This window comes from Manis pentadactyla, chromosome X (genome assembly GCF_030020395.1).
Source record: "Manis pentadactyla isolate mManPen7 chromosome X, mManPen7.hap1, whole genome shotgun sequence".
NCBI classification, from domain to species: domain Eukaryota; kingdom Metazoa; phylum Chordata; class Mammalia; order Pholidota; family Manidae; genus Manis; species Manis pentadactyla.
Genome location: NC_080038.1, coordinates 19,298,709 through 19,322,165, shown reverse-complemented (window position 1 = coordinate 19,322,165; position 23,457 = coordinate 19,298,709). Strand labels below are relative to the sequence as shown.

General features: G+C 39.2%; 1 protein-coding gene across 1 annotated transcript in view; it reads right to left on the bottom strand.

Moving 5' to 3' along the window:
* POLA1 (DNA polymerase alpha 1, catalytic subunit) overlaps nt 1-23,457 on the bottom strand; it is a 288,452-nt gene that overhangs the window by 93,746 nt on the left and 171,249 nt on the right. The window contains exon 35 of the mRNA XM_036912786.2: nt 5,488-5,604. Coding sequence (XP_036768681.2) covers nt 5,488-5,604 — 117 coding nt within the window. The remainder of the gene's footprint in view (nt 1-5,487; nt 5,605-23,457) is intronic.

Genomic DNA, 23,457 nt, shown 5'->3' with positions numbered 1-23,457 from the left:
AACCTTGAGGGTGGAAAGCTGGCACTACAGATGACAGAAAAGGGCAGCAGGAGCCTGTGTACCTGGTGACACTGCAGAGCCACTATAGCAATTCTGGACAGCCCGCTCCTGGATTTCTCTCACATGATAGAAAACTAATGCTAGCTTACGTAGTAAATTAAATGTCTAGTCTGTTTAAACTACTCTTAACTTTTGGTCTCCATTTCCCTCAACTCAGTACAACTCCTACCTGTTAGGGGTTGAATCGTGTCCCTAAAACGGTATGTTAAAGTATTAACCCCCAGTACCTGTGAACATGGCCTTATTTGGAATAGAGAAAATCAAGCTTAAAGTGAGGTTATACTGGATTAGGGTGGGGCTCTAATCCAATTCAACTGGTGTCCTTATAAGAAGAAAAGAGACATGCAGGGAGAAGATCGCCACGTGACTACCGTAGCAGGGAGTGCAGTGGCGCACCTACAGTGCAAGGAAGATCAAGGATTACCAGAAACTAGAAGAGGCAAGGAATGATTCTCCTCTACACATTTCAGAGGGAGAATGCCCTGTGGATGCCTGGATTTCTGATTTCTTACTAGCTTCCAGAAATGGGAAACAAATTTTTCTTTGTTTTAAGCCACCCAGTTTGTGGTTCTTTGTTATGGCAATCCTAGGAAACTAATACACACTAGCGGAATCTTACACTTAGGTCTAAATAAACCACTTGGGTCTCAGAAAACCTGGAAAGGCAAGGCTTAGCAGTTGCATGTGCAAAAAATGTATTGGTTTTAGTATATGGAATGCTCAAAATGAATCAACCCTGTAATACGGATGCCAAAAAAGTTCATGCAACCCTAACAGACTCTACAAAAATTTACTACCTAGAAAAGTCAGCTGCAGCAGATTTAGTCTACTGTGTACTAACGCTAGTGAGAGCACTTGAAGTGCTGCATGTAGTTTTGGCTCCTTACTTTATTGGGACACAAACTCTGGACTAGGATCATTATTGTGAAAGCAGAGCACTAGAAAATGGCTGAAGACCCAGGAATATTGGGGCCTAGAGCAGGGGAACACTCAGGATGTTAGTCACCTTCAAATACCTGAAAGCTTCTCATGAAAAAGGCAGAGAGCAAGTGTTAAGTATATACTTACTAAAGGCAGGAACACAGGAAGGGATCAGTCTAGCTTTGTGTAGTACTATTCTGCTGAACTAGGACCAACAAGTGAGCCACAGAACACAAACTTAGGCCAAGTGTAAGGCCTGTCTAGCTTATGAAAGTACAATAAACTTTAAAATATACTGAAAGAACCCACCCAAATGTCCATGAACGGGTAAACACATTGTGGTATACCTACTCAATGGACTACTACTTGGCCATAAAGGAATGAAGTACTGACCCTGGTTATAAGATGACAGAACCTCAGAAACATTATGCTATGTGAAAGAAGCAAGACAGAAAAGATCACATAATGTATGATTCCATTTATATGAAATATCCAGAATAGGTAAATCCAGAGAGACAGAAAGCACATTAGTGGTTCCCAGGGACTGGAAGAGGTGGAGAATGGGGAGTGACTGCTTAATGGGCACAGGGTTTTCTTTTGGGGTAATGAAAATGTTTTGCAACTAGATAGGAGTGGTGGTCGCACAACACTGTGAATGCACTACATGCCACTGCATTTATTCACTTAAAAAAAAGTATATTGAAAAGGAAGGCTAGCATCTGTTTTGCAGTAAGAGAAGCTGTATATAGCATTTGGCAAACGCTGCATCAAAAAACAAGCATATCAAATCACAATGGAGAACAAGGAAAGACCCTTCATGGTAAAAAAACCATTGGCTACTGGAGAGTAACCACTGATGAGGTAGATGTTTAGGAGTTTCCACCATCATTCTCATGTTCTCTTCCTGCACAACTCATGATCACTGCCTTAAGTGCCCACAATTATTTTCATGTTTTCATGTTACACAGAAGCAAGACACTATCCCAGGTACCTTGGCAACATCTTCACTGTCTCTCACTTACCTACCAAATCAACAATACATTCAGCCCTTTTTAAATTGTAACACAGTGATCCTAAGTTCTTATGTCCGCCTTCCCTGAAGGCCAGAGTGCTGTGCAGTACACATGTTCCATTATAAAGGACTTTCACCATTTTACAACTGAGGATAATAGGAGAAACGCTATGGGTGTCCCAAAGTAGTAAAGAGGTAATTTTATTGCTTTTCTCATTAAGTGGCCTTCAAGAAATCTAGTTAATTAAACAGCTGAATAAAGGGCTCCACAACAGTGCTCCCACCCCAGGGGTATACAATTCCACAAACGACTTATGCCATGGCCCAGGATGGCACACATAGATGCTTTCTCACCTCCCTATGAAGAAAAGAAATGTTAATCAGAAAAACGTAGCTTGAAATCTTAGTTCTGTCATGAAAACAAAGCAAAACAAACTAATGCTTTAGTTTTGGTAAACTACATAATAGAAGCCCCTGTGGGTTCAGCTCACAGCCAGCCAGATGTGGCCACCGTAAGAAGTCAAAACCATGTCCTGAAAATAAAGATATTAAAATATTTATTCTCTAACTTAGGCAAGTCCTGTCTCTATCACCAGTGTGTAAGAGTTCTGTTTACTTAGGAATTTACAAATACATTGAAATTTTCATTCCTGTATTTATTTGCCACATAATAGAGAATTGCCACAGAATATGTTTTTAATAATCAACAACTGGCATGCTATTAAATTCCCTTAAAAAATCTTACTGATTTTCTTTTTTATTAAAAGGTAACTGAGAAGAGAGATATGTGTAAAATCCTGAGAACAAAACTGTCCCAGCTTTTTTTTCTCATAACTCTGGCAACATGAGCCAGAAGAAGAGCCAGCTTTCATATCCCAAGTGGATTCTGGAAAGTATTCAAGCCAACTGCAGCCCAGGACTAAATGAGAGTAGATTTATGTGAGGATGAGACTGGCACAATAAGTGGCAAGTGCTTTACTGTCAAGCTTGAACAACATATTTAAAGTCCCCACCAGTCAAGTGTTAGGAAACTGGTGCTTTTGTCTAAACAGACATTTGCAAATGCCTACTTTTGTGCACAGATATCAATTTTATAAAACCTATGTAACGTTAAACTAGCTTTGTAAATAAGGAAATATCCTGTTCATTGATATGTCCCTAGCCCCTAGTAAAGTAATTAGGATGTACTAGGTGTTCAATAAATAATTATTAAATGAAAGTAAGGCATGATTGAGACACAAGAACCTAGTACTTCAGAACCAGATAAACATAATCCTGCAAGATCTACACTTTGAAAAACTCTATGGTAACTACAATGATCCTGTCCATCAGACCACTGATTCCGGAGCTTCTTTGGAACTACCTCTGAAAAGATGAGCTTTTGCGTCCTACTAGGAAAGCCCAGGAACCTTGTAAGTAGGATTAATAAACTCCTCCCTTATCACTAGCAACTCAGAATGGACTGCACAAGAGTGGGCTCAGTCCAACTGCTATGGGCCCTGTAAGGAATGGCTAGGGGCAGTATCACCAACAGGAATGCTTTGAACCTCCAGGTTTTCCACAGGGTCATGTTCCAAGCAGTTATGAAAGCCTCTCCCTGGGAAGAGTAGCTCATTGCCCTGGTACCACTACCAGTGACATCATCGTTTGCTGGAAGGTTACCAATCCACCAGCTATACACTTTCCTATTACTTTCTCTCTCCCAGAAAGGAGACATATAACCAGCTGATCTCTAAGATGTAATTCAATTCTCACTGAACTTGACTTGATGAGCTAGATGTTACAGTCTCAGAGGTAGCATTGGTTCATAAAGCAAAGTGATTCTCTTGGAGCCTACAACTGGATCAGTGAGTCACACTAAATAATATACTTCTGTTCTCTTTCTGCACCTACTGATACAACTCTTGCAATGAGACTGATGTAAAAAGAATTCGCTACAACAGTTATGTCCTATTTTTTTAAAGTCTATATTCTATTTTGCTAATTATCAAAGATATACAATATAAGGCAAGGGACATTTTATATTCATCAGATTAGTTAAAAATAAGCTAATCGTAATGCCCAAATGTAAAGGCAGTGGTGAACTTGTATGTTTGTCAAGTATTGGTTACAGTTTAAGTTGGGATAACCCACTAAGGAAGCAACATGGCATTATTAACCATGGCCCTATTGTACTTGTGCACTTTGATATGGATTGCTGATAAGAATTCATCCCAAAGAACTTTTTCAAATAACAAAAAATAATTTAAGCAGGAAAATATTCATCATAATTTTCCAGTAAAGAATAGTTAAAGTAGTTTAAAATGCCCAACAACAGGAATGGTTAAATTTGCGTTCTAAAAGTTTGGGTACTGAAAATTATGTAGCAACACAGACAGATAACATGACGAGATGAACAAGATACAAACACATTTTTTCATTATCACTGAAACCACATAGAAAATACATATGGATATGACAAAGAACGAGGGAATATACAACAACGCTGGTAGCCACTTGTAGTTCCTGACTTCCTGCTAAGTTTTGGGAAAAGATACATTATCTTAAAATTAAGATAAAAAGCCATTAGAACTTTAAAACAAAATATTCCTAAAACTAGCCTGTATATCAGCACTTTTTAGTGAAAAGATCTGAAATCAAAACTTGGGCACAGCATCCTGCTTCTGTGTTAAAATAAGTAAATAAGGAACAGGTTCCCTATTCTCACACTCTCTTCTCACCAAAATCCTTACCGATCCTCGGGCCTGATAAATCTGGGAAGCTGAGGCACATTCTAGTCCTGTATTGGGGAGGCAGACTGCACATGAGCAGCTTATTGGTTCTGAGACGATCTACAATAAGCCTGTTTAACTTTGGCTAGCCCAGAGTTTGCTCCATGGGCTTGATCACAAAACTCTCTTTTGCCTCAAGACCTTTCAACTTCAAACATTCCTCTCCCCACAGTTTGGGAAATGTTGCTTGGGTTGATGATGCTCAACATGGGGCCACAGAGGGAAGGCATCTTAATTATCAGGAAGGTGTTTCCCTAGCGGGGAGTCACTGATCAGTCTGCCTTATCCTCCGGACATCTGTACTAAGGTGGAGAAAAAGTTCAAGTGAACAACTGATCTCTGCTCCTACTTAAAAACAATGAGTCCCATACAAATAAACCCTTTAGGGTACAGGTTTCGGAGGTTTTCTGGCCCTTACAAAAGGTAACAGCAGTTTTCTAAAGGAATGATATTTCTTCTCTGTAATTGTGGCAACCAAAAATCAGAATAATGTATGTGAGACCTAGTCAGTTTCTCTTTCAGGCATAAATAAAGTATTGTTCATGATGTGAAAAATAAAGCACACATCTTTTTGAAGTCTGGATATTTAAAAAAATATATATGCATGTGTAGTATGGTGTCTCCCAGGGGCAAATACCAAATACCTAGCTCCCAGAGCTAAGGGACGGGCCAGCACAGCCCCCCATCCCCCTGGACGCAGTTCTTTAGCATTATAAGACTTACCTCTGGTCGAAGCGTAGCTTTCATGCAGACTTGACAAAGAGGTCCATTTCGGGAGAACTGAAGGGGAAGGTGGCGAGTTCGATTTCGACATGTAGGCTCCTCACAAATCAACCAGCCCTGGAAAGAAAACAAGAGAATACTTCAATGCCATCACCATCGACAAATACCAGTAAAGCCCCCTTCGTTATCAACATGGACTCATTTTCTTCAAATGTTCCTTATAGATTCTGAAATAGCTCCTTGCCTTTCTTTCCTGACCTGTTAATTTGATCGATGCCCCAAACTTAAAAGCTAGGAAACTCATCGAGTTAAAAAAAAAAATCGCACAAGATGTTGTTCCCTTTTCTTAAAAAAAAGAACCTCCCCCTGCATACATCAAAACCTCTCAATAGAAACTTATATGATTACCTGCAGAAAGTAAACCCATGGGTTTTAGGTTTATTAGTAAAGAAACACTTAAATGCAAGCAATTATTTCATTTAAAATTAAAAGATTCTTCTACACACGTTCTCTGGAGGCATAAAACTGGCTGCAATTTTTCAAGGACACCGTCAACTGACCACTCTTTCCAGTGGTTTGAAATGGCTATTGCCCATTTCTCTGGCTTTTAGGACCCTTTTCTCACTCTTCTCCTCCAGTTACTCTCCCTTACTGCTCTTGTTTGAACTTTCTCATAGAGATGTGATAACAATATGCCAGTTATCTTAAATCAGCATTGTTTGCTATAGAAAATACCTGTTAAACAAGGAAGACAAGACTTCACAAATGGGATCAAGCAAAGTTCAGGTGTTCATATGAAGGCATCAGGGTCCCTGGGCTTTAGTGCTACGTGCATTTGCCATAATAAGCCTAAGGCAGACTAGGGTGAAGCACTGGGGTATAAAGGTGAACAAGGTATGTTTCCCTCATCCCACGGCGTTCCCACTCGGGGAGCCGCAAAGTAGGGACCCAACTGTTACTGGGTCTCGGAGCCATTTGGACAGGCAAAAGTTCTGAATTGGTCTTGAAGAGTAAGCAGAAGTTTGGGAGGTGGAGAAGTCAGGAAAGGTAGTTCAGGCAAAGAGAACAACATGTGCAGAAGAAGGAAGGCCAGAGAGAGCTCTGTATGATATGATTAAGAAAGGGGTCAATGGCATGTTTAACCCCATCCCATTTCCAGACTGAGCAACCTTGGTCTTTTCCCCCTAGATAAGAGCAGTATATACACAGATGTTGCTTAATTACATTAGGGACTTCAGTCTGGTACTCATTAACACTGCCATGTGGCATCACTCCAAAGCTGCGGGATGTCCTCACTCACTGCTGTGCTGTGTGAGCTCATTCCTCAGAATAGGCTCTTCTTGGAAGTAACTACAACCAAACTCAAGAGGAAGCACCAAAAATCAGTTCTTCCAGCTCCACTTATGATTGCACACCAGGAGGAAGTGCACTACAAAACTTTCTGACTAAAAGAAAATATGCTACTTTTAAAGAATATAAAATTCAGCCATCAATACATCCACAGTATGCTCCATTCCTACCTTCAACCGTTAGGCTGAACTATGCTACTATTTCATTTGAACTTTTCAGGTAGAGGGTCTCGAGGAACCCTTGTGAAACCTGTGACATATGCCCAGAGTTATAGTAAATATTGTGGGGAACAGCCAATTAGGCCCTAAGTAGAGTTTGAGGATATTACAATCTAAATGGGAGAGCCAGGTCCACACACACACACAGACTAGAAGTGATTAGGTATGGTTTGGCTTTAGGAGCTAAGTGTTATGGTACCAACTCTAAAGGCTAAACCACACACAGAAGGGATGGAGTCATGTGACTCCTACCTATCTTGAGACAGACAGCGGCTGCCACCTCAAAAGACCCGGAACTAGAATAAAGAATCAGTGGTTCTGAGTCACAGGCAACTGTTTGTTTCAATTCCTAGCACCTATTAACCACATTTTCTTGATCTGAGAATGCATTTTTATTCAAGTTTTAGTATTTCCAAAACTCAGATGCATTTACATTTGACATGTTCATTTACTTCTGTTTCCTTCAAACAAGTGAAGTCAGGAGTGCAGCTCACAGTCCATCAGAATTAAGAAAACAAGATACTTTGGTTTAGCCTGTTCCAGGCTTGGGAGATCAGAGGGGAATAGGGGTGGTGACAACAGCAGCAGGTATTAAATTTTAAATGCCGCTTGTAAACACCAACAGTGAAATTAGCTGTTTCTGGAAGTACCAGTACCATTTAGGCATAATAATAAAGGAGACAACAGACTTGAAGCAAATTGTGTATGGAAGCTACAGGACTGGACTATTCCTCTATTGTTCATTTGGGTGTGTTACATTATAGCTGCTATCTGAGGCTTTACATGCTTCAGGACATGTACCAGTTAACATTGCTGACCACAGCTGTAATTCATTCAGTTCTAAGCAAGAATTTTTTTAAAAAGCAGACAGTTAAGAACTACCATGTGTTGAGACAATAAATTGTTAAGTACCAGAATACAACCTGGAAGTCAAAATTATTTTTCAATTTTTAAATATAATTTCAAAAAGCCAAAGTTCTTTTCAGATGTCTCTGAAACTTGATTCCATCAATTTCCAACTTCATGAGTCACTAGGTGAGCTGCCAACCAGGGAAGATGCTAAATTGCCACCTCACCTGTTTGTAAAGCAAATCCCTAACTCTCTCTCTGACAGTTACTAACTAAATGTCCTTTCAAATCATACACAGAAGAGATAATATAATTTGTCTAGACTTCCTACCAGTTATAATTAACATTAAAGAGGTCTTTTCTTCTTTGTCACCTCTCTATTCAGTATTTATTTGGGTTTGTTTTTACTTACTATCTGTTAATCTCCCTTTACAAATGACAACAATAACTAGTGCTATTATGCATGGAAATTAAACATGCTGATAACGGTGTGAAGGGAACTGGGGCTGAAAAAAAAATACTAGGAGCCTGTAACTCTTTACGCCCCTTGTTTTATTTTGATAATTAAGCCTATGGTCATAGTGTATTTTAAACAAAACTCTGCTATGGGGGAAATAGGCCCTAATCATACTCAATATACGCTTTGCTTCCACTCAATTTTGTCTAGTACATTTTGGTTTACCCTTTGTTCCCCCAACAAACAGTAACTATGTTACATCTACCTGTCAAGGAATATTTCTATTGTTAAAAATAAGTATGTCAAGTCTTTGAAAATATTCCATCATGGGGCAAATCTTATGTTACAATATCTCAGAGTGGATTTTGCCCCTCATGGTTGATAAAAACAAAGCAAATGAAAATACTAACCTTGTATAAATTGAATTATCATTCCCGAAGATAAAGCTAAACTTATTTTCATTTCCCACGCTGGGAAATACAGCATCACTCAAAGTGAGGTTCCCAAGTCCAAAGAAGAACAAAAACTTGATGAAGTGTAGTTCTTTGGAAATCCAACTTATAAGAAGGCTTGGGTTTTATAAAAACTTCCAGAGCCACTTTAAGATGTGTGCCATGTCATTTCATTACACAATACCACATGTATATGCCAAACTGTCATAACCAATAAGAGTAAGTTGATTCAGTTTTCAGACCACATCTGTAAGGAGGGTTCACGTTCATAAGTAGAGGGTTCAAAAGAGGTAAAGCCAGCCTGTCCAACAGCAAAACTAACCTTTAGCAAAACATGCAAAGATCCTTCACCTGTTGCTTTAGTCTCAGCATCACTAATTCCCTGAAATCATTGTGTACAAAATCGTGTCAAACGCTGATTGGTTCTGATTGCTAAATTATATTTCTGAGGCCTCAACTAAAATGCTTTCTGTCTGCACATACTAAAAAGGTATCGATTTCCACTTGTAACTGAGGCGTTCCTGGTAGTTGCACCTTAAACAAAAACTGCTACTCATTTGTGTACATTTGTATTTTTAGAAGAATTCACACACACAAATCATCCAGACTTGGAAATGTGATGCATAGGAGGCACTCAAAAATATCTTTTAAAAATGAGTGAACAGAAGCAGTAAAATAACACACAGGAGCAAGTGTATGGAAAATAATAAGGAAAGGGTCTAAAACTCACAGGAGAAAAAAAAATTCACAGTTCTCATACTCTTGAATCAAATACATGGCGTGTCCTCCTTCTTCTCCTGTTTCCAGTCACCAAGTCTGGAAGCCTTGTACTTAGTCACCTGTATTCTCCTGTTTCCAGTCACCAAGTCTGGAAGCCAAACTCTACTAGCCTTACAGTCCCTCCGTTCTCTCCCACATCCAGTGCAAGCACTTACCAGGTGGAGCTTCCCAAGGCCTCCCCACTGCCAACCCCAATTGTATACCCTCCACAGAGGATTAGGAGCAAATGCTTTGGGCAGTCTTTTGAAAGCTTTACAGCCTCATCCCATTCCCCCTTTCTCATCATTCTCTTACACAAACTCTTCACCCCATTGGATTGGTTTTCTGTCCATCCTCACCATGTTTTGCCTACTGCCACCTCCCTGCCTTTGCTCACATTGTAGCATCTCTGCCTTTTAAAATGCCCATTCCTTGAGCATCCTTCCAATCCTCTCCTGTGCAACTTTCCCAACCCCCAGGGACTTTTCCTTCTGTTCCAGTGGCCACTGAGCATACAGTGCAACACTGTCCTGGAACCATCTTATTTCACCTCCCTAACTAGATGGCCAGGGCCCTGGGGAATGACCCACTCCAAATTTGGTCATGACCTCACCAATCTCTAGCAAAAGGCTCATACTCAATAAAAGAATACAAAATTGAGATTATGAACAACTGCACTTAAGCATTTTCTCTCCACCCATTTATTAATGAATTCCTCGTAAGTCACCAAACCTTTCTTTGAGCTCCAGTTTCCTCGTCTATAAAACAGGAGGGAATAACATTCACCCAGTTAGTGTTTTTCAGAGGATCGAGTAAGAAAGCCCACAACAAGGTTCAGTGAACATGAAATACTGTTATTATCTTACCTACGCCCCCAGTACTGGGGGACATTAGTGCAGGGCTACAGCTGGCCCTGCACTAGTAAAGACGTACCATTCAAACCAGGAAAGAGCCTGGTCAGTTTCCCCCTGGTGTTACCCCAAAATGGAGACTACATGAAGGATAATCAACAAGATGAGGCAGAGCTGCTTCTCAATTTGCTTGTAAAATAATACAACTAAAAGTTGCCTCCTTAGCACAGTAGGCAGCGCATCAGTCTCATAAAATAATACAACTATGTAGTCAACGTAAGTGAAATTTCTGTTTTTCCTGACAAAACAAACTCTACTGGATTTGGAGTTATAGATGGCAGAACAGATGGTGATGTAAGAAGAGGAGGTGGTCTTTGCTTCATGAGGGGATTCACAGAGATTTTCAAGAGGCAACAAAACACAGAACTGCAGTGCCGTATGATCTAGTTCCACCTGTAATGGCTCTCCAGGCACGCAGTGACAGCGGCACAGGGTGAGGCCTAGCAGTGTGCGTGCACTTACAAGTTCACCATATCATTACCACTTTTCTATAATGGCCATTAACTGTTCCTCTCCCCAAACCATATGCACTGTGAAAACATCAGATGCTCTCTTCACCCAAACCCATTTATAAATGGACTGGGGTTCCCTTGCAGTCACATTTTTCTGTCACAGAATTATCCCCAGTGTAAAATGGGTCTTCTTATAGACAGTGCACAGTATGGGCCCACAGCTGCTTTTGGAGAATGACATGTTGTGATTTGGGATTTCCAGAAATATCAAAAAACAAATTGCTTTCTGACCCACATTTGCACCCAAAACTGGGAGAAAATATTCCTAAGATCTCCAGGGGAAGTTTTAACAGGAACATAATTTTGCTTTTTCAAGTTAAATCTTCTACACTGCAGCATGCTGGCATGTCAAAGAGTGATTATTAACTCTCATAGAGGTGCCAGGGTAGGAGATGAAAGAGCAAATCTGGAAAAATACATATATTAACTAACTATTCACTAAAGTTAATACAGAAATATTTTAAATAAAGTTATCAACCAAAACAGAAGTGGAAAGTGCCTCGTCAGTCAATGGAAGAATTTTTAATATTATGAAAATTGATTTTTAAAGCAAGACGTCTCTTTAAATGAACGGTCACATGTCATTTTGTCCAAGTTATTTGAAACTTATTGATCTTATCATTTGTGCAAGGGCCAGACTCTGCCATCAGTTTGTTGAAAGGATAATGGAGCACTCCCAAACTGTTATGATAGGTTAGATGCAAACGGTGGTCCTCATTTAAACATAGAATAGCACCACAAGTGGACAAATTCCAACCTCAGCAATTGTATATTACATGATAAATTAGCACGTTGTTCTGCTTTGCCTCACATCAAATCCAATACCACAGCCTTGTTTTTTTAATTTGCAATCAGAGGTTGAGCATCAGAAGATGTACCTGAGGTACATTAAAGAGCCCCATGCAAGCCATCTTCTTCTGCGGTACTGTGAGCAGAGAATGCCAACAATTACCAGCAATTTTATTTTACCACTGTAGGACAATACAAGAACAGTTAAAATTGTCTCCATGCGACCAACCAAGGAAAATGTACTTAAAACGACTTTATACGGAAAATTACATTTTGGGGGAAAAAAGTTCAATAGAGGACATGTATCTTTCTGTATGGGCAGCTAAAAATCTCTCTTACTATATTCAAGCCTATTTTATATTCTATAAAATACTCTTCCTATTCATTCAACTCAAAAGCAAGCTACATTCTTAGGCTGCAATAGGTCACAACTAAGTACACAGTACCTTGCTTCAGGAATAATTCTGCTTTGTCTGTCAACTGTCAACAAAGCACAAAGAGCTCACGCAATCCAGCCATGTACCATGGATGTTAGAGATCTAACAAAACACAAATAGTCAGAATACAAGATTCTGAGCTGCCCTGCTTTCACTTTATGCGAGAAATGGAAAGCATTTTCCTCTCCACATTCCATTAATCTCTATTGTATTACAAATCTTTTCATGAAAGACTTTTTTCCCCTATGTGAAGCTACAAGTGACTTGGGGAGGTAATATCCCCTACGATGATGAATGCCCGACTTTCCAGCATGAATGGTTACAAATGGGTGTGTCAGTTAAGGCATACAGTCATTTCAACAAGGAAAAGGAAGAGAAAATCAAATGGAATGAGATGGTAAAATGGCTACTATGGTGCCCATATTGACATTTTAGTGACGAAGCCTTTAAGAAAAATTGGTCATTACTTCCACCAACCACCGCTCCCATCTCTCAAAAAAGTCTTCACTCCTGGAAAAACATCACCTTTGCTATGTATACAGGCAAACAAATAAGCTTCAAAAGCAAACTCAAGGCTTAGTTTCACCAGTATGTATACAGAAAAAAAGACTGGAAGGAAATACTCTAAAATGCCATTGCTGTTACCCCTAGGTGGTTTCTTCTGTTTCTCTATTTTCTAAATTTCCAACAAGGATACATTGCTTTTATAATCAGAAAACCATTATTAATGATGGAAGAGACAGTTTCACCAAGTGTTCAATATAACCAAATCACCAAAACATCTGAACAATATTTTGAGTTCTATCATGTGTTCAGGTGTTGCCAAGATGAATTTTCATCGAGCATGCTTACGGAAAAAAAAAAGGCACATAAAAAAAGTTTTTTCTTAAAAAAAAAATTTTTTTTTTTTTACTAATTCAGAAATTTCAAAGATAGGTCAATTTAAGCACATAAGCAGTTCCCAAGTAGAAAGTGGCAGGGCATGTATTAGTAGTATTAGAATCATTTATTTAATTAAGCCTCTCACTAAAATACACAGTCTTCTACGGATTATGATTTGAATACTTTTCTTTATGATGTTGGACCTCTGAAGGTAGGTAATAAATCAGTTTTAAAGAGAAGTGCTTTGTTCCCCATGCTCCCTCCCCTGCCTTTATTCAGTACACACATGGATCAGCTCGGATGTCTAGGGTAGGAATCAAATTAAAAAACAACAACCATTTAATCAGAGGGCATGCCTAGAACCTTACTACCAGCAGAGTTTCTTTTCTTTGCTCAAGTCTAGTTAAAGTAATTTTTGTTTGTTTGCAGGCTAGCATTTATTGGTATGGTTTAATGTGCTACGCCTTTGGCCACCAAACAGCAAATGTTAAAATTGCACTATCCATGCAATTGCATATCCTGAAAGGGCATCTTAAAGCCAGAATGGAGTTCAAACCATCACTAGGCAATGTTTGTTCATTTAACTTTAATTATTTTCTCCTTGAGAATGGTACTAATGAAACTGAATATCTTTCATGGTTTCGAAGGGCCGTTTGAATAGTCTGTAAACAGAACTAAGGGTAGACAAGAGATCTGGCTGAGCTAGGGGGTTGCTAGGTGATGTAGAATGTAAACCCACAAACTTGTTAAGGTTTGCTTTGCTTTCATGCCACTTTCACACACTCTCAAAAGTTTTGAGAACTGATTTTTCAGGTGGCCCTTAAAAAAGGAGACGCACCCCCCACCACCACCACCAAATGCTCTGCCAGATTCAGAAGAGATGAAACCCATCTGACCTTTGGCTGTAACCTGGGAAACTTCTGGTTTTACATAAATGCAGGATCCTGTATTTCATGCATGCCCAGCATTTAAGAAACAGATCCACATACGTGAATATTCAAATTTCAAAAAGACATTTCTAATCTTTTCTTATTCAACTTTGAATAAAATTAAGATTTCCTTCCAGAAAAAAAAAATGTGATCTCAGCTTAGAGGAGTTGGGGCACAAAACCCAAAACCCCCTGGCAGATACTTTAACACTGATTATCATCATGACAAACCTTTCAGCTTAGCCACTCGCGTCTCTTGTGGCCTACACCAAGTCTGCCTGCCTGTGAGGCTTCTCCCTCCGGCCCCTCCCCCAGCTCCTTTTTAAGTAGCTGATCAGAGATTGTCCAGTAAGAGCACTTTATTAGATCATCAGCCAGAGGGGTTCACAAGTACTGAGAGCAATGGGCTCAAATGCGGCACATCAGTTTTAATAGACCAGGGGCTACTAGTAAACTGCACATACTGCTGAGAACTTTCCATGCACTGAACTCTTGAAAAAGCACCGTCTCTCCAGCTTAAATGCAGCTGCCTCTTTCAATGCCGCAAATGGGTAAATTTGACAAAAAAGCCACCATTAAGACTACATGAAAGGCTCAAGACAACATCCTTTCAATGCTTTGTACTTCAGTAATCAGATGTACTTACTCACCCCCTCCCCCAAACCCGATCAAGAACTATTTCTGAATGGTAGGAAATAATTCCACTTTGTACATCTTTTAGTTAATCAAGACTTTCTATTCAGCAATTTGACCTTTTGTTCAAAACAGGATTATCAGTTTTTTCGCCAGTTACCAAGGGCGACTCGCATGGTGAACATAATTGCAATAATTTGCAAAACACCATGGCAACCCACATTACAACTAGGTAAATACTGGGCTTTTGTGCTACATTGTTATTTTCAGAGATGCTGAAGTCAAAGAACGAATGACAAATGAACACAAAATTTATATTTGCTTTGTCTCAAAAGAGAAGAAAATTGATAACAAGAATTGGGGGGAAACCGACTACAGCTGTAATTTCTAACTTGATTAATTAGGATGGTAACAGTCCTTAACAGTATATTCAACAAACAGCCCTGACTTCGTCTCTCCACCCACCTCTCTCTCTACCACTACCACTATCTCCCCCCAACCCCAGACAAATTTTTTCAGCTTGGAGAACAAACATTCCCCATTTGCTCTTTTCTTCAACTTAATGGAATCCTTAATTGCAGAATATTGTTCTCCTGCTCTTCACCGCAATGAAAACGGAGAGAAAGGAGGAGAGTGCCAGGGCAGACAGGGAGGTACACTCATTTTTTTCCTGCCTCTTTGGACACCCCAGGCCCAATGATGAGATGGCATTTTCCTGGTATCAGCAGCTGTTTTGTAGCAGACAATAAAGTAAAAACTATTTAGCTTTGCAGAAAAGCCACTTCTTTCCTCTTGGCCATACGAGGAAGTCTACACGCCGAGATGAAGTTTCATGATTTAAATGCCAGGACATAAGATGAGAAACTAATGGTAATTTTAAAAGCCATACATTTTTCCTGTTAAGAAATTATTAACTGCCGTTCTATCCAAAAAGCTGTTGAAATGCATGTGTTTGCTATTTGAGGAAGATGTTCAACAATATCATCAATGTGCTGAAAATCACTTTATACTCAGAAAGAGCCCCATTCACAAAACAATCTAAAAATATAAACTGAGCACTCCAACATTAATACAAAAATCAAAATCCTATTTTTAGTAGATAAACATGGTCTCACAAACAATATTATCACCTTTTCTATAATAAATGTGATGAGTAGGAAAGTTACATCAGAATTGTTTTAGTCCGGTATGAAAGGCCGGTTCTATTTTATAGTAAAAGAGCAGTTTTTTCGAAGAAGTATAAATTCTGTTACAACGCATAGCTTTTTGGAAATCTTCAAAACTGACTTTCCCATGTAAAATGGAGTATTTGGGGATGAAAAAAGACAAATACACACAAAAAGGGCTTGCATAAGTTATACTGCCGACATTGTGAAAAAAACAGCTCCAAGATGCTCTCTCAACACAGCCCAGCCTGCTTTCCTGCATCCGCCTTTTAACAAGGCAGAGCAAAAGGAGTCTCTGAAATGATCTGCATATTTTTCCTAACTTTGAAAAATCAAATGAACCTGATCCTATAATGGGTCCGTTCTTATTTTGTCAGGGCTAAAAACTCTCAGACAGATCTCTATTCAGCTTAGTGAAACCACAATATAACATTCTTCAGCATATGCCTCCGAAATTACAGATACTGTGATCTCTCCCGAGGAGTAGAAATCAAAAGAATGTGACACATTAACTCCTTCTCAGTCGGAGACAACTTCTTTACACTTGGAAAACATGTATTCTGGCTCAGTTCATTCCGAATTTACCATCCCTGTATTAAATGCATTCCTATCATAAGTCTAAATGTTAAGAGGAAATGTATCCTTTAATGCCAAATGATAAAAGAGTTGAACAAGCCTTCAGCACTTTTTGAGCAAATGGAAGTGATGATGGACCGTAAAATGGCCCTAAAATTTGCATGGCACTTGAACTTCTTTAAGAAACCCTTATATGTAATTGAAATATCTTTTAATTTAGCTGAAATTTCTTGGCTTTTAACATTTTACCTAGTATACTGTTCCCTCCTTCCCAACCTTTTGTGGCTTCTGTTTCAGCGTTTCCCCCCCCTTTTCTTCTCCCTCTTTTATCTGTTTATTATTATTATTATTATTTTTGCAAACTGGATAGGGTACTCCTTGACTTCTATTTGTAAACTGCAACATCCAAGCCCCTATAATGCCAATAAGTTACCCAAATCCCAAAATCAGAAATGGCAAATACCTAGCAGGCAAACTGCATTCCATCTCCTAACTCCATCCCCACTGCTGATGGAGTATGAAAGCTGGCACACTATATGAAACCCACCTGCCATCCCTGCCCCCACACCTTCTTGCAGTAGAATTCTCCAGTCTTGACAGCACATTGGATTCACCAGGAGAGCATTACAACACAGATTGCTGGACACCACCCCAGAGTTTCTGACTCAGTAGGTCTTGGGGTAGGACCTGAGAATTTGCCTCTCTTACAAGTTCCCAGGTTATACTACTGCTGCTGGTCTGGGGACCAGGCTTTGAGAACCAATATGGGGTACAGAATGGACATCGTGATTTTAAGAGCTCCTCAGGTGATTCTACTGTGCAGCCATGGTTGAGATCCAACGTATTATTCTCATTCTCTCTTATTCAAAGACAACTACTGGTTATTATTTTCTGCAGAATGAACTTTAATAAACAGAATTGTACTTTAAAACATCTCTCCATTTTCTCCTTCAATATTTACTTTCTTTAGATACTGTCAATGTGATTCTCTCTTTTATTCTTTCCAAGTTTTCCATGCAGCAGTAGAATTAGCAAAGCCTCAAACCTGATTTAATTCTATTAGAAGAACTAACCAATTCCTGTCTGCTTTATATAGTGTCTGTAGCTTAGTAACATTCTTCCTTTAAGCAACCTAATAAGCGAAGAACCTTACTCTAATCGTTAACAATGTAGTCTCTATAATAGGAAGTGTGCTTCACTTAGGAACAGAATTTTATGAGTGCTGGTGAAAATAGTGTCTACGAAAGCAGGCACAGTTACATTTTTGACTTTGACAAGTAATATGAAATAATGTATTTGAACCCTAATTTTAAAATTGGAAGGGACTTTTAGAGCTCTGGTGTAATCCTTCACATTCTAGCTGAGGAAAATGAGACCCAGAAAAAAGTAAAGTTCCTTGAATAATGTCACTGCAATTAGGGGCAGGGCCTCTTAACTTCTAATCCAGAAATCTTTATTCTCCATACCCACTCTGCTTAATGCATGGACCAGCAGCTGTATGTGGTTCTTGAGCACCTGAAATATGGCTAGTCCAAATGCAGGTGTATTCACAAGTGTAAAATATACAGTGAATTTCAAAGACTTAGTCCAAGAAAGAGCATGTAAAACATCTTGATAATTTTAATATTCACTACAGATTGAATATTTTGGATATAATGGATTAAATATAATTATTATACTACAAATAATTCTCTCCCCTTGTTTTTAAAAGTACAAAAGGAAATATAGCATATACATTGTTCTAAATCTTGCTTTTTTTGCCGAACAGTAGAGGAAATTATACTCTAAGTACAAACGGACCTGCAATGGTCTTTTTTAATGGCATCACAGTATTCCACTGTATGGTTGTAATAATTCAATGCTCTTCTGATCAACAATTAGGTTGTTTTCAGCATCTCACTATTACCAATAATGCTGGAAGGAATATCCTCGTAAGCTACCTTTGACACCATCTGTAAGTACTGTCTATCTGTAAGGCAAGATACCCAAACTGGCACTGCTAAGTCAAACAGTACGTTCCTTTAGGATTTTAACAGATGTTGCCAAATTGTGGTCCAAATAGGGCATACCAATTTTCACACCCACCAACGCTGTATGCAAGCACTCCCTTCCCCATGCCCTTGCCTACACCACCTATTACCTAGCCTTTGGATCTTTGTCGTTTTCGTAGGTGAAAAATGGTATTCATTAGGACTTTTGAACTTAAGAGTGAGCTTGAACAGCTCTACCTATCTTTATAAACCACTGGGATTTTTCTCTATGGATTGCCTGTTCCTGTCCTTTACCGAATTTTCTACTAGGTTGTTGGTGTCTCCTTGATATGTGAGGGTGCTTTATATGAGAAGGAAATCAGCCCTTTGTTACACGAGTTGCAAATATTTCCCCCAGTTCATTACTTCTTTTGACTTTATGGGGTGTCTGCATGTGTACATGTATAATTTGTGCCCTGCAGAAATATTTCTTTTTTTAAACTTGTATACAAGTTTATTGATATTTTCCCTTTTTGGATTCTGAATTTTGTGTTGTTTCAAAAAGTCTTTCCAACTTCAAGATTATTAAAAATGACTATTACTTTTATAGTTTCATTTTCTAAGTTTAAGTTTTTGACCCAACTGGGATCTGTTTTAGCGTAGGGAGCAAGGAAGAAATTCCCCCCAGATGACTATTCCCTACTAATATGAACCACCCATTTATAAAACTACTAAATCCAACTTTTAGGTGTGTTTCTGGACTTTCTGTATTGGTTCCATTAAAATCAGGGGAGCACCAAAATATTTTAATTACCCTGAGCTCCTAAAAATTTTAATAACTGGTAGGTCATCTTATTGGGAATTTCCAGTGAAATTTTTAAAAATTGAGAAAGTTTAAATTTACGGATAAGCTTAGAGGAGAGCTAACAATCCTAAAAAGTTGAAGTCCTTGTCAAAGACTGGATATACTTTTCCATTTACTCAAGTCTTCTCTGAAGTCCTCTGGTAACATTTTAAAGTTTCCTTTATATATATATATCCAGCATATTTCTCGTTAAGTTTATCCCCAGGTATTTAATCTTTTTAGTCATTACTATATAAATGGTTTTTACAGTACTTTCATTATATTTTCTAATTGGTTGTTGGTATAGATCAAAGCTATTGGTTTTTTAATATTAATTTTGTAACTAATGACCTTATTAAATTACTTTTGTATGTGATAGTTTTTTGGTTGATCTCACTGGGTTTTCCAGGTTCACAGGGATCTCTAAATAACAATAATTTCCCTCTTCTCTTTCCAATTATACATATATTATTTCTTATCTAATTTAATAGCAATGCTTCCAAAACTTGGTATTTATCAACATTTTCACTGGGCTACTTCTAGCACCAATTTCCCAAGAACCTAGGGCTGTGGACCCAAGAGCTAAACCAGTAAACGATCTCTGCAACTGAAAAAAAGTAATTGTATTAAAATCACTACAGTCCTCTGGCTTAGAATGCCTAAAATCAACTTTGGGGCTGAATTTAATTTAAGGATATTAAGCTGTTGACTAGACATAAAATTGCATTTTATATTTACATTTATATTTGGAGAATTAGTCTTTAGAATTTCCCTCCCCTAACATTGTCTTCCTATTCAATCATTTCTCGTAACTCTACCTCAAAAAAAAAAAAAAAAGTAGGAGAGACCTGAACTTCGGGAGTCTCAGTCTCTTTTTTCATAAAGAAGGGTACTGTAAAACAAAATGGACAAAACAGCAGTAGACTCATGCACACTGAGAAGTGCCTGGTGGTTACCATAGGGTAGAGTTGGGGTGGGTTGGTGGGAAGGGTGAGGGGGATAAAGGGGCACTAAAATCTTAATCATAAGGCAAGTTGGTTACAGGGATCATAGTACAGCATGGAGAATATAGCCAATGATTGTGTAACATTGTCTTATGCTGACAGATAAGAACTGCACTAGTGGGGGGTATAATATGGGTAACTGTTGAACCAGTGTTGTATACTTGAAACCATATATCAATGATACTTCAATTAAAAAAATAGAAAAAAAAGAAGGGTGTTGTACAAGGCTAGATGGTTATAACGTCTGTTCTAGTATAAGAATCCTCTAATTCTATGAGATGATTTTTAAAAATGAACACCAAGTTGTCCATAAGCCTCCATAACTGATGTTAGGAAAATATAAACATGTTCCTATCAGTAAAAGCATTTCCTTTTAAGTAAATATCTTTTTCCTACATTACTAAATCAGGATTTCATGCTATTAGTTTTCATTCCACTGCTCCTAGCTGAGTAGTATGCCTCAGTGAAGGTCTAGAATAGTGGTTCTCAAAGTAGGGTCTCCGGACCAGCAGCATCAGCACCACCTGGGAATATGTTAGAGATGCAAAGTCTTGGGCCCCATCCTAGACCTAGAAGCAGACACTCCAGCAGTGGCACCCAGCAGTCTGTTTTAGGAAGTCTCCACTATATGGCTATGATAAGATTTAATACATATAAATCACAAGGCTATATAGCACATTCCATCAAGCTGTAGAAACAAAAAGTCAGGCTAAGGCCAAGTGCTAGAATGACTGAAGAAAGGCAAAAAATACATGTAATATATGATAATCCTGACACTTGCCCATTATGCTACTCCCTTCAAAGCCCAAAATACTCTATGCCTTTCTGAATAGTTAGATTACTAAAGATTTTAATACATATTTCCAAGGCCTACAATTTCTAAGTTGCAAGAAGCATAAGGAATGAATCCCAAGGAAAATATCATCCATCTTAGCAGATGTCTTCCTATGTTCTGAAACAGGTTCAAAGAAAACTTGCTTAGATGCAGCTCTCCAGCTCTCTGGACCTTGATATGCACCTTCTAACGAGCTCCTGAATCTATCTTTCTGTCTTGCCCACCTGCAAGCAAGCCTGACGGGCCTCCCCTGGATGCTGAGATGGTCTTATGCATGCTTGTCCCTTTGCTAGTCCACTGCCTTACTTCTGATTCCACTATGGGGCTCAGGAGATGCTTCTGGAAAAAGTTCTTTTTAGCTCCTCATCTGATGTTTTATATAATAAAACTGAAGAATGACTTTGCTGCATGAGTGAAGTCACTGGGTGCTCCTCCAAGAAAGCAGAAAATGAGACTGGAATGAGGCATTAATACTAAGAACAGAGAAGTTGCTCCCTAATCAGCTCTCCTTCCCCAGGAACATGATCAGAAGGCCTTGTATATTAGAAGCCAGCAGAGAATTTGACATTTCCACATACTGGACTTCAAATTCCCCTTGAGGATGGAAAGCCTCTTACAACAGACAGGATTTTATAATTCTGTAGGGATGAGAGATGGACTAGATATGATGCTAACTGGCCGCAAACCTGGCAGACAGTTACTGAGCATGCAGAAAGTCCCCTGTTCAAGGTAGTCAAATACTGGAAGCACTTTCTGTATCAATATGAAACGAGGATGACTCTCCACTCTCCTGAGACACTGGCAGCATCACTAGAATGCTGATGATCATAAAGGCATGGGGGTCCAGGTTGTCTGCAGTAGGGATACAGCTATACACGTCTGGTAAACGGAATCATCCCTAAACAGAAAGGATTCGTCCTTTATCCACCCTGGCCTCCACCAGGAACATCATTATCAAAATAGTATTTAAAGTAACTTGTCAAATGAACTCCCCCCTACCCACCCCAAGAGAGTTGTATTTTTCACATATTTGTATGAATTACTTTCTTCAAATAATTAAATCAAACACTTGCTAAGGAGAAACATGCTGGACCTGCACTTAGAACAGTTTCAATCCCACCTCTGGGGGAATGGATATTTTCATCTAGGAGACCTCGAGTGCAAGAGAGCGGGCATGACTTTACGTGCGGGAGGTTCAAATGTGCTCATATAAAAGATTATTTTGAGGATGGAGTAAAGAAGGGGAGAGGTAGAAGGGAGACAGAAGGGCAGCCACCGGCCAGTCCCTCAGCCCCCAGGGATGGGATCTTATCGCTCAGCTCTGAACCCCTATAGCCTAGTCTAGTGTCTGATGCACTGCAGAAGTTTTCATTTTAAACTGATGGAATTAAACTCTGTGATATCAAGATTAATTCAGATGGCTGAACACTCTAACTTCCTTCAGGCTAGGCTGCTTGTGAGAGTCCAAAAGCCTTTCCCCTGCCGACGGCCCCATAAAGCCGCCCTGTGGCAAAGCAGCAGGGCAGGAGCCAACTCAAAGCTCTCCCTTGCCACACTGCTTCAGCAGCCCTGCGCCTTGGGCAGGCCCCTCCACCCCAGGAGCCTTTGGGTGCCCCCCCTTGGGTACTGCAGGTTAACACCTACCCTGCCCCTCCCATTGGATGATTCTGTAAGCACCATGTGGGACCGATGCCTTAAAACTGTAAAGACTGGTGAACACGTGTAATTCCCATGTACGAGCACTCAAGTCTTCCTTCCTGACAATAGACAGCACAGTATTTGTGGGCTTTTCTTCTTGCAGGGATGTTTAAAGAATGTCATCAGAATGCTGCAAAGCCCCTGCCTAGTAACAGACTACTTAGGGATCGTGACACGATCTGTTTTACTTGGAAAATGGAAATAGCACATCTTCTCTATGCCCCTTCACAGCAGAAAACTCAATGATGGTTGCATTAATTAAACATTGAACAGATAACCAAGAGATGTGTTTTCTTGATAAATATGAATTGAAACCTCATTTTTTACAAAGATTATGCTTGAAGTTAAAAAAACAGACTCCCACCATCGACTTTTTTTGTAGGTGACCAGGCTTTTCCACTGGCAATTGGAGTGTTAGAGAATTCAAAGATATTATTACTCTCTACTCTCAAGGTTTTTCAACGTGTGTGACTTTGGGAAGTAAGGCCACATGACATGTTTTTTTTAACCCTGGATGATTTTTAGTTCCATCGTACAATGAACAGTTGACAAAATATTCCGCAAGTACATATGCTCTGAAAGTTCCAAAAGCATCCAGACCACCTATGCTGACCTAATGCTGACTGAGGAATGAAAATGTGAACACAACCTTCTACTCGACTACCCAAATGATTCTGTTTGCCCATGAAGAGAAGCCCC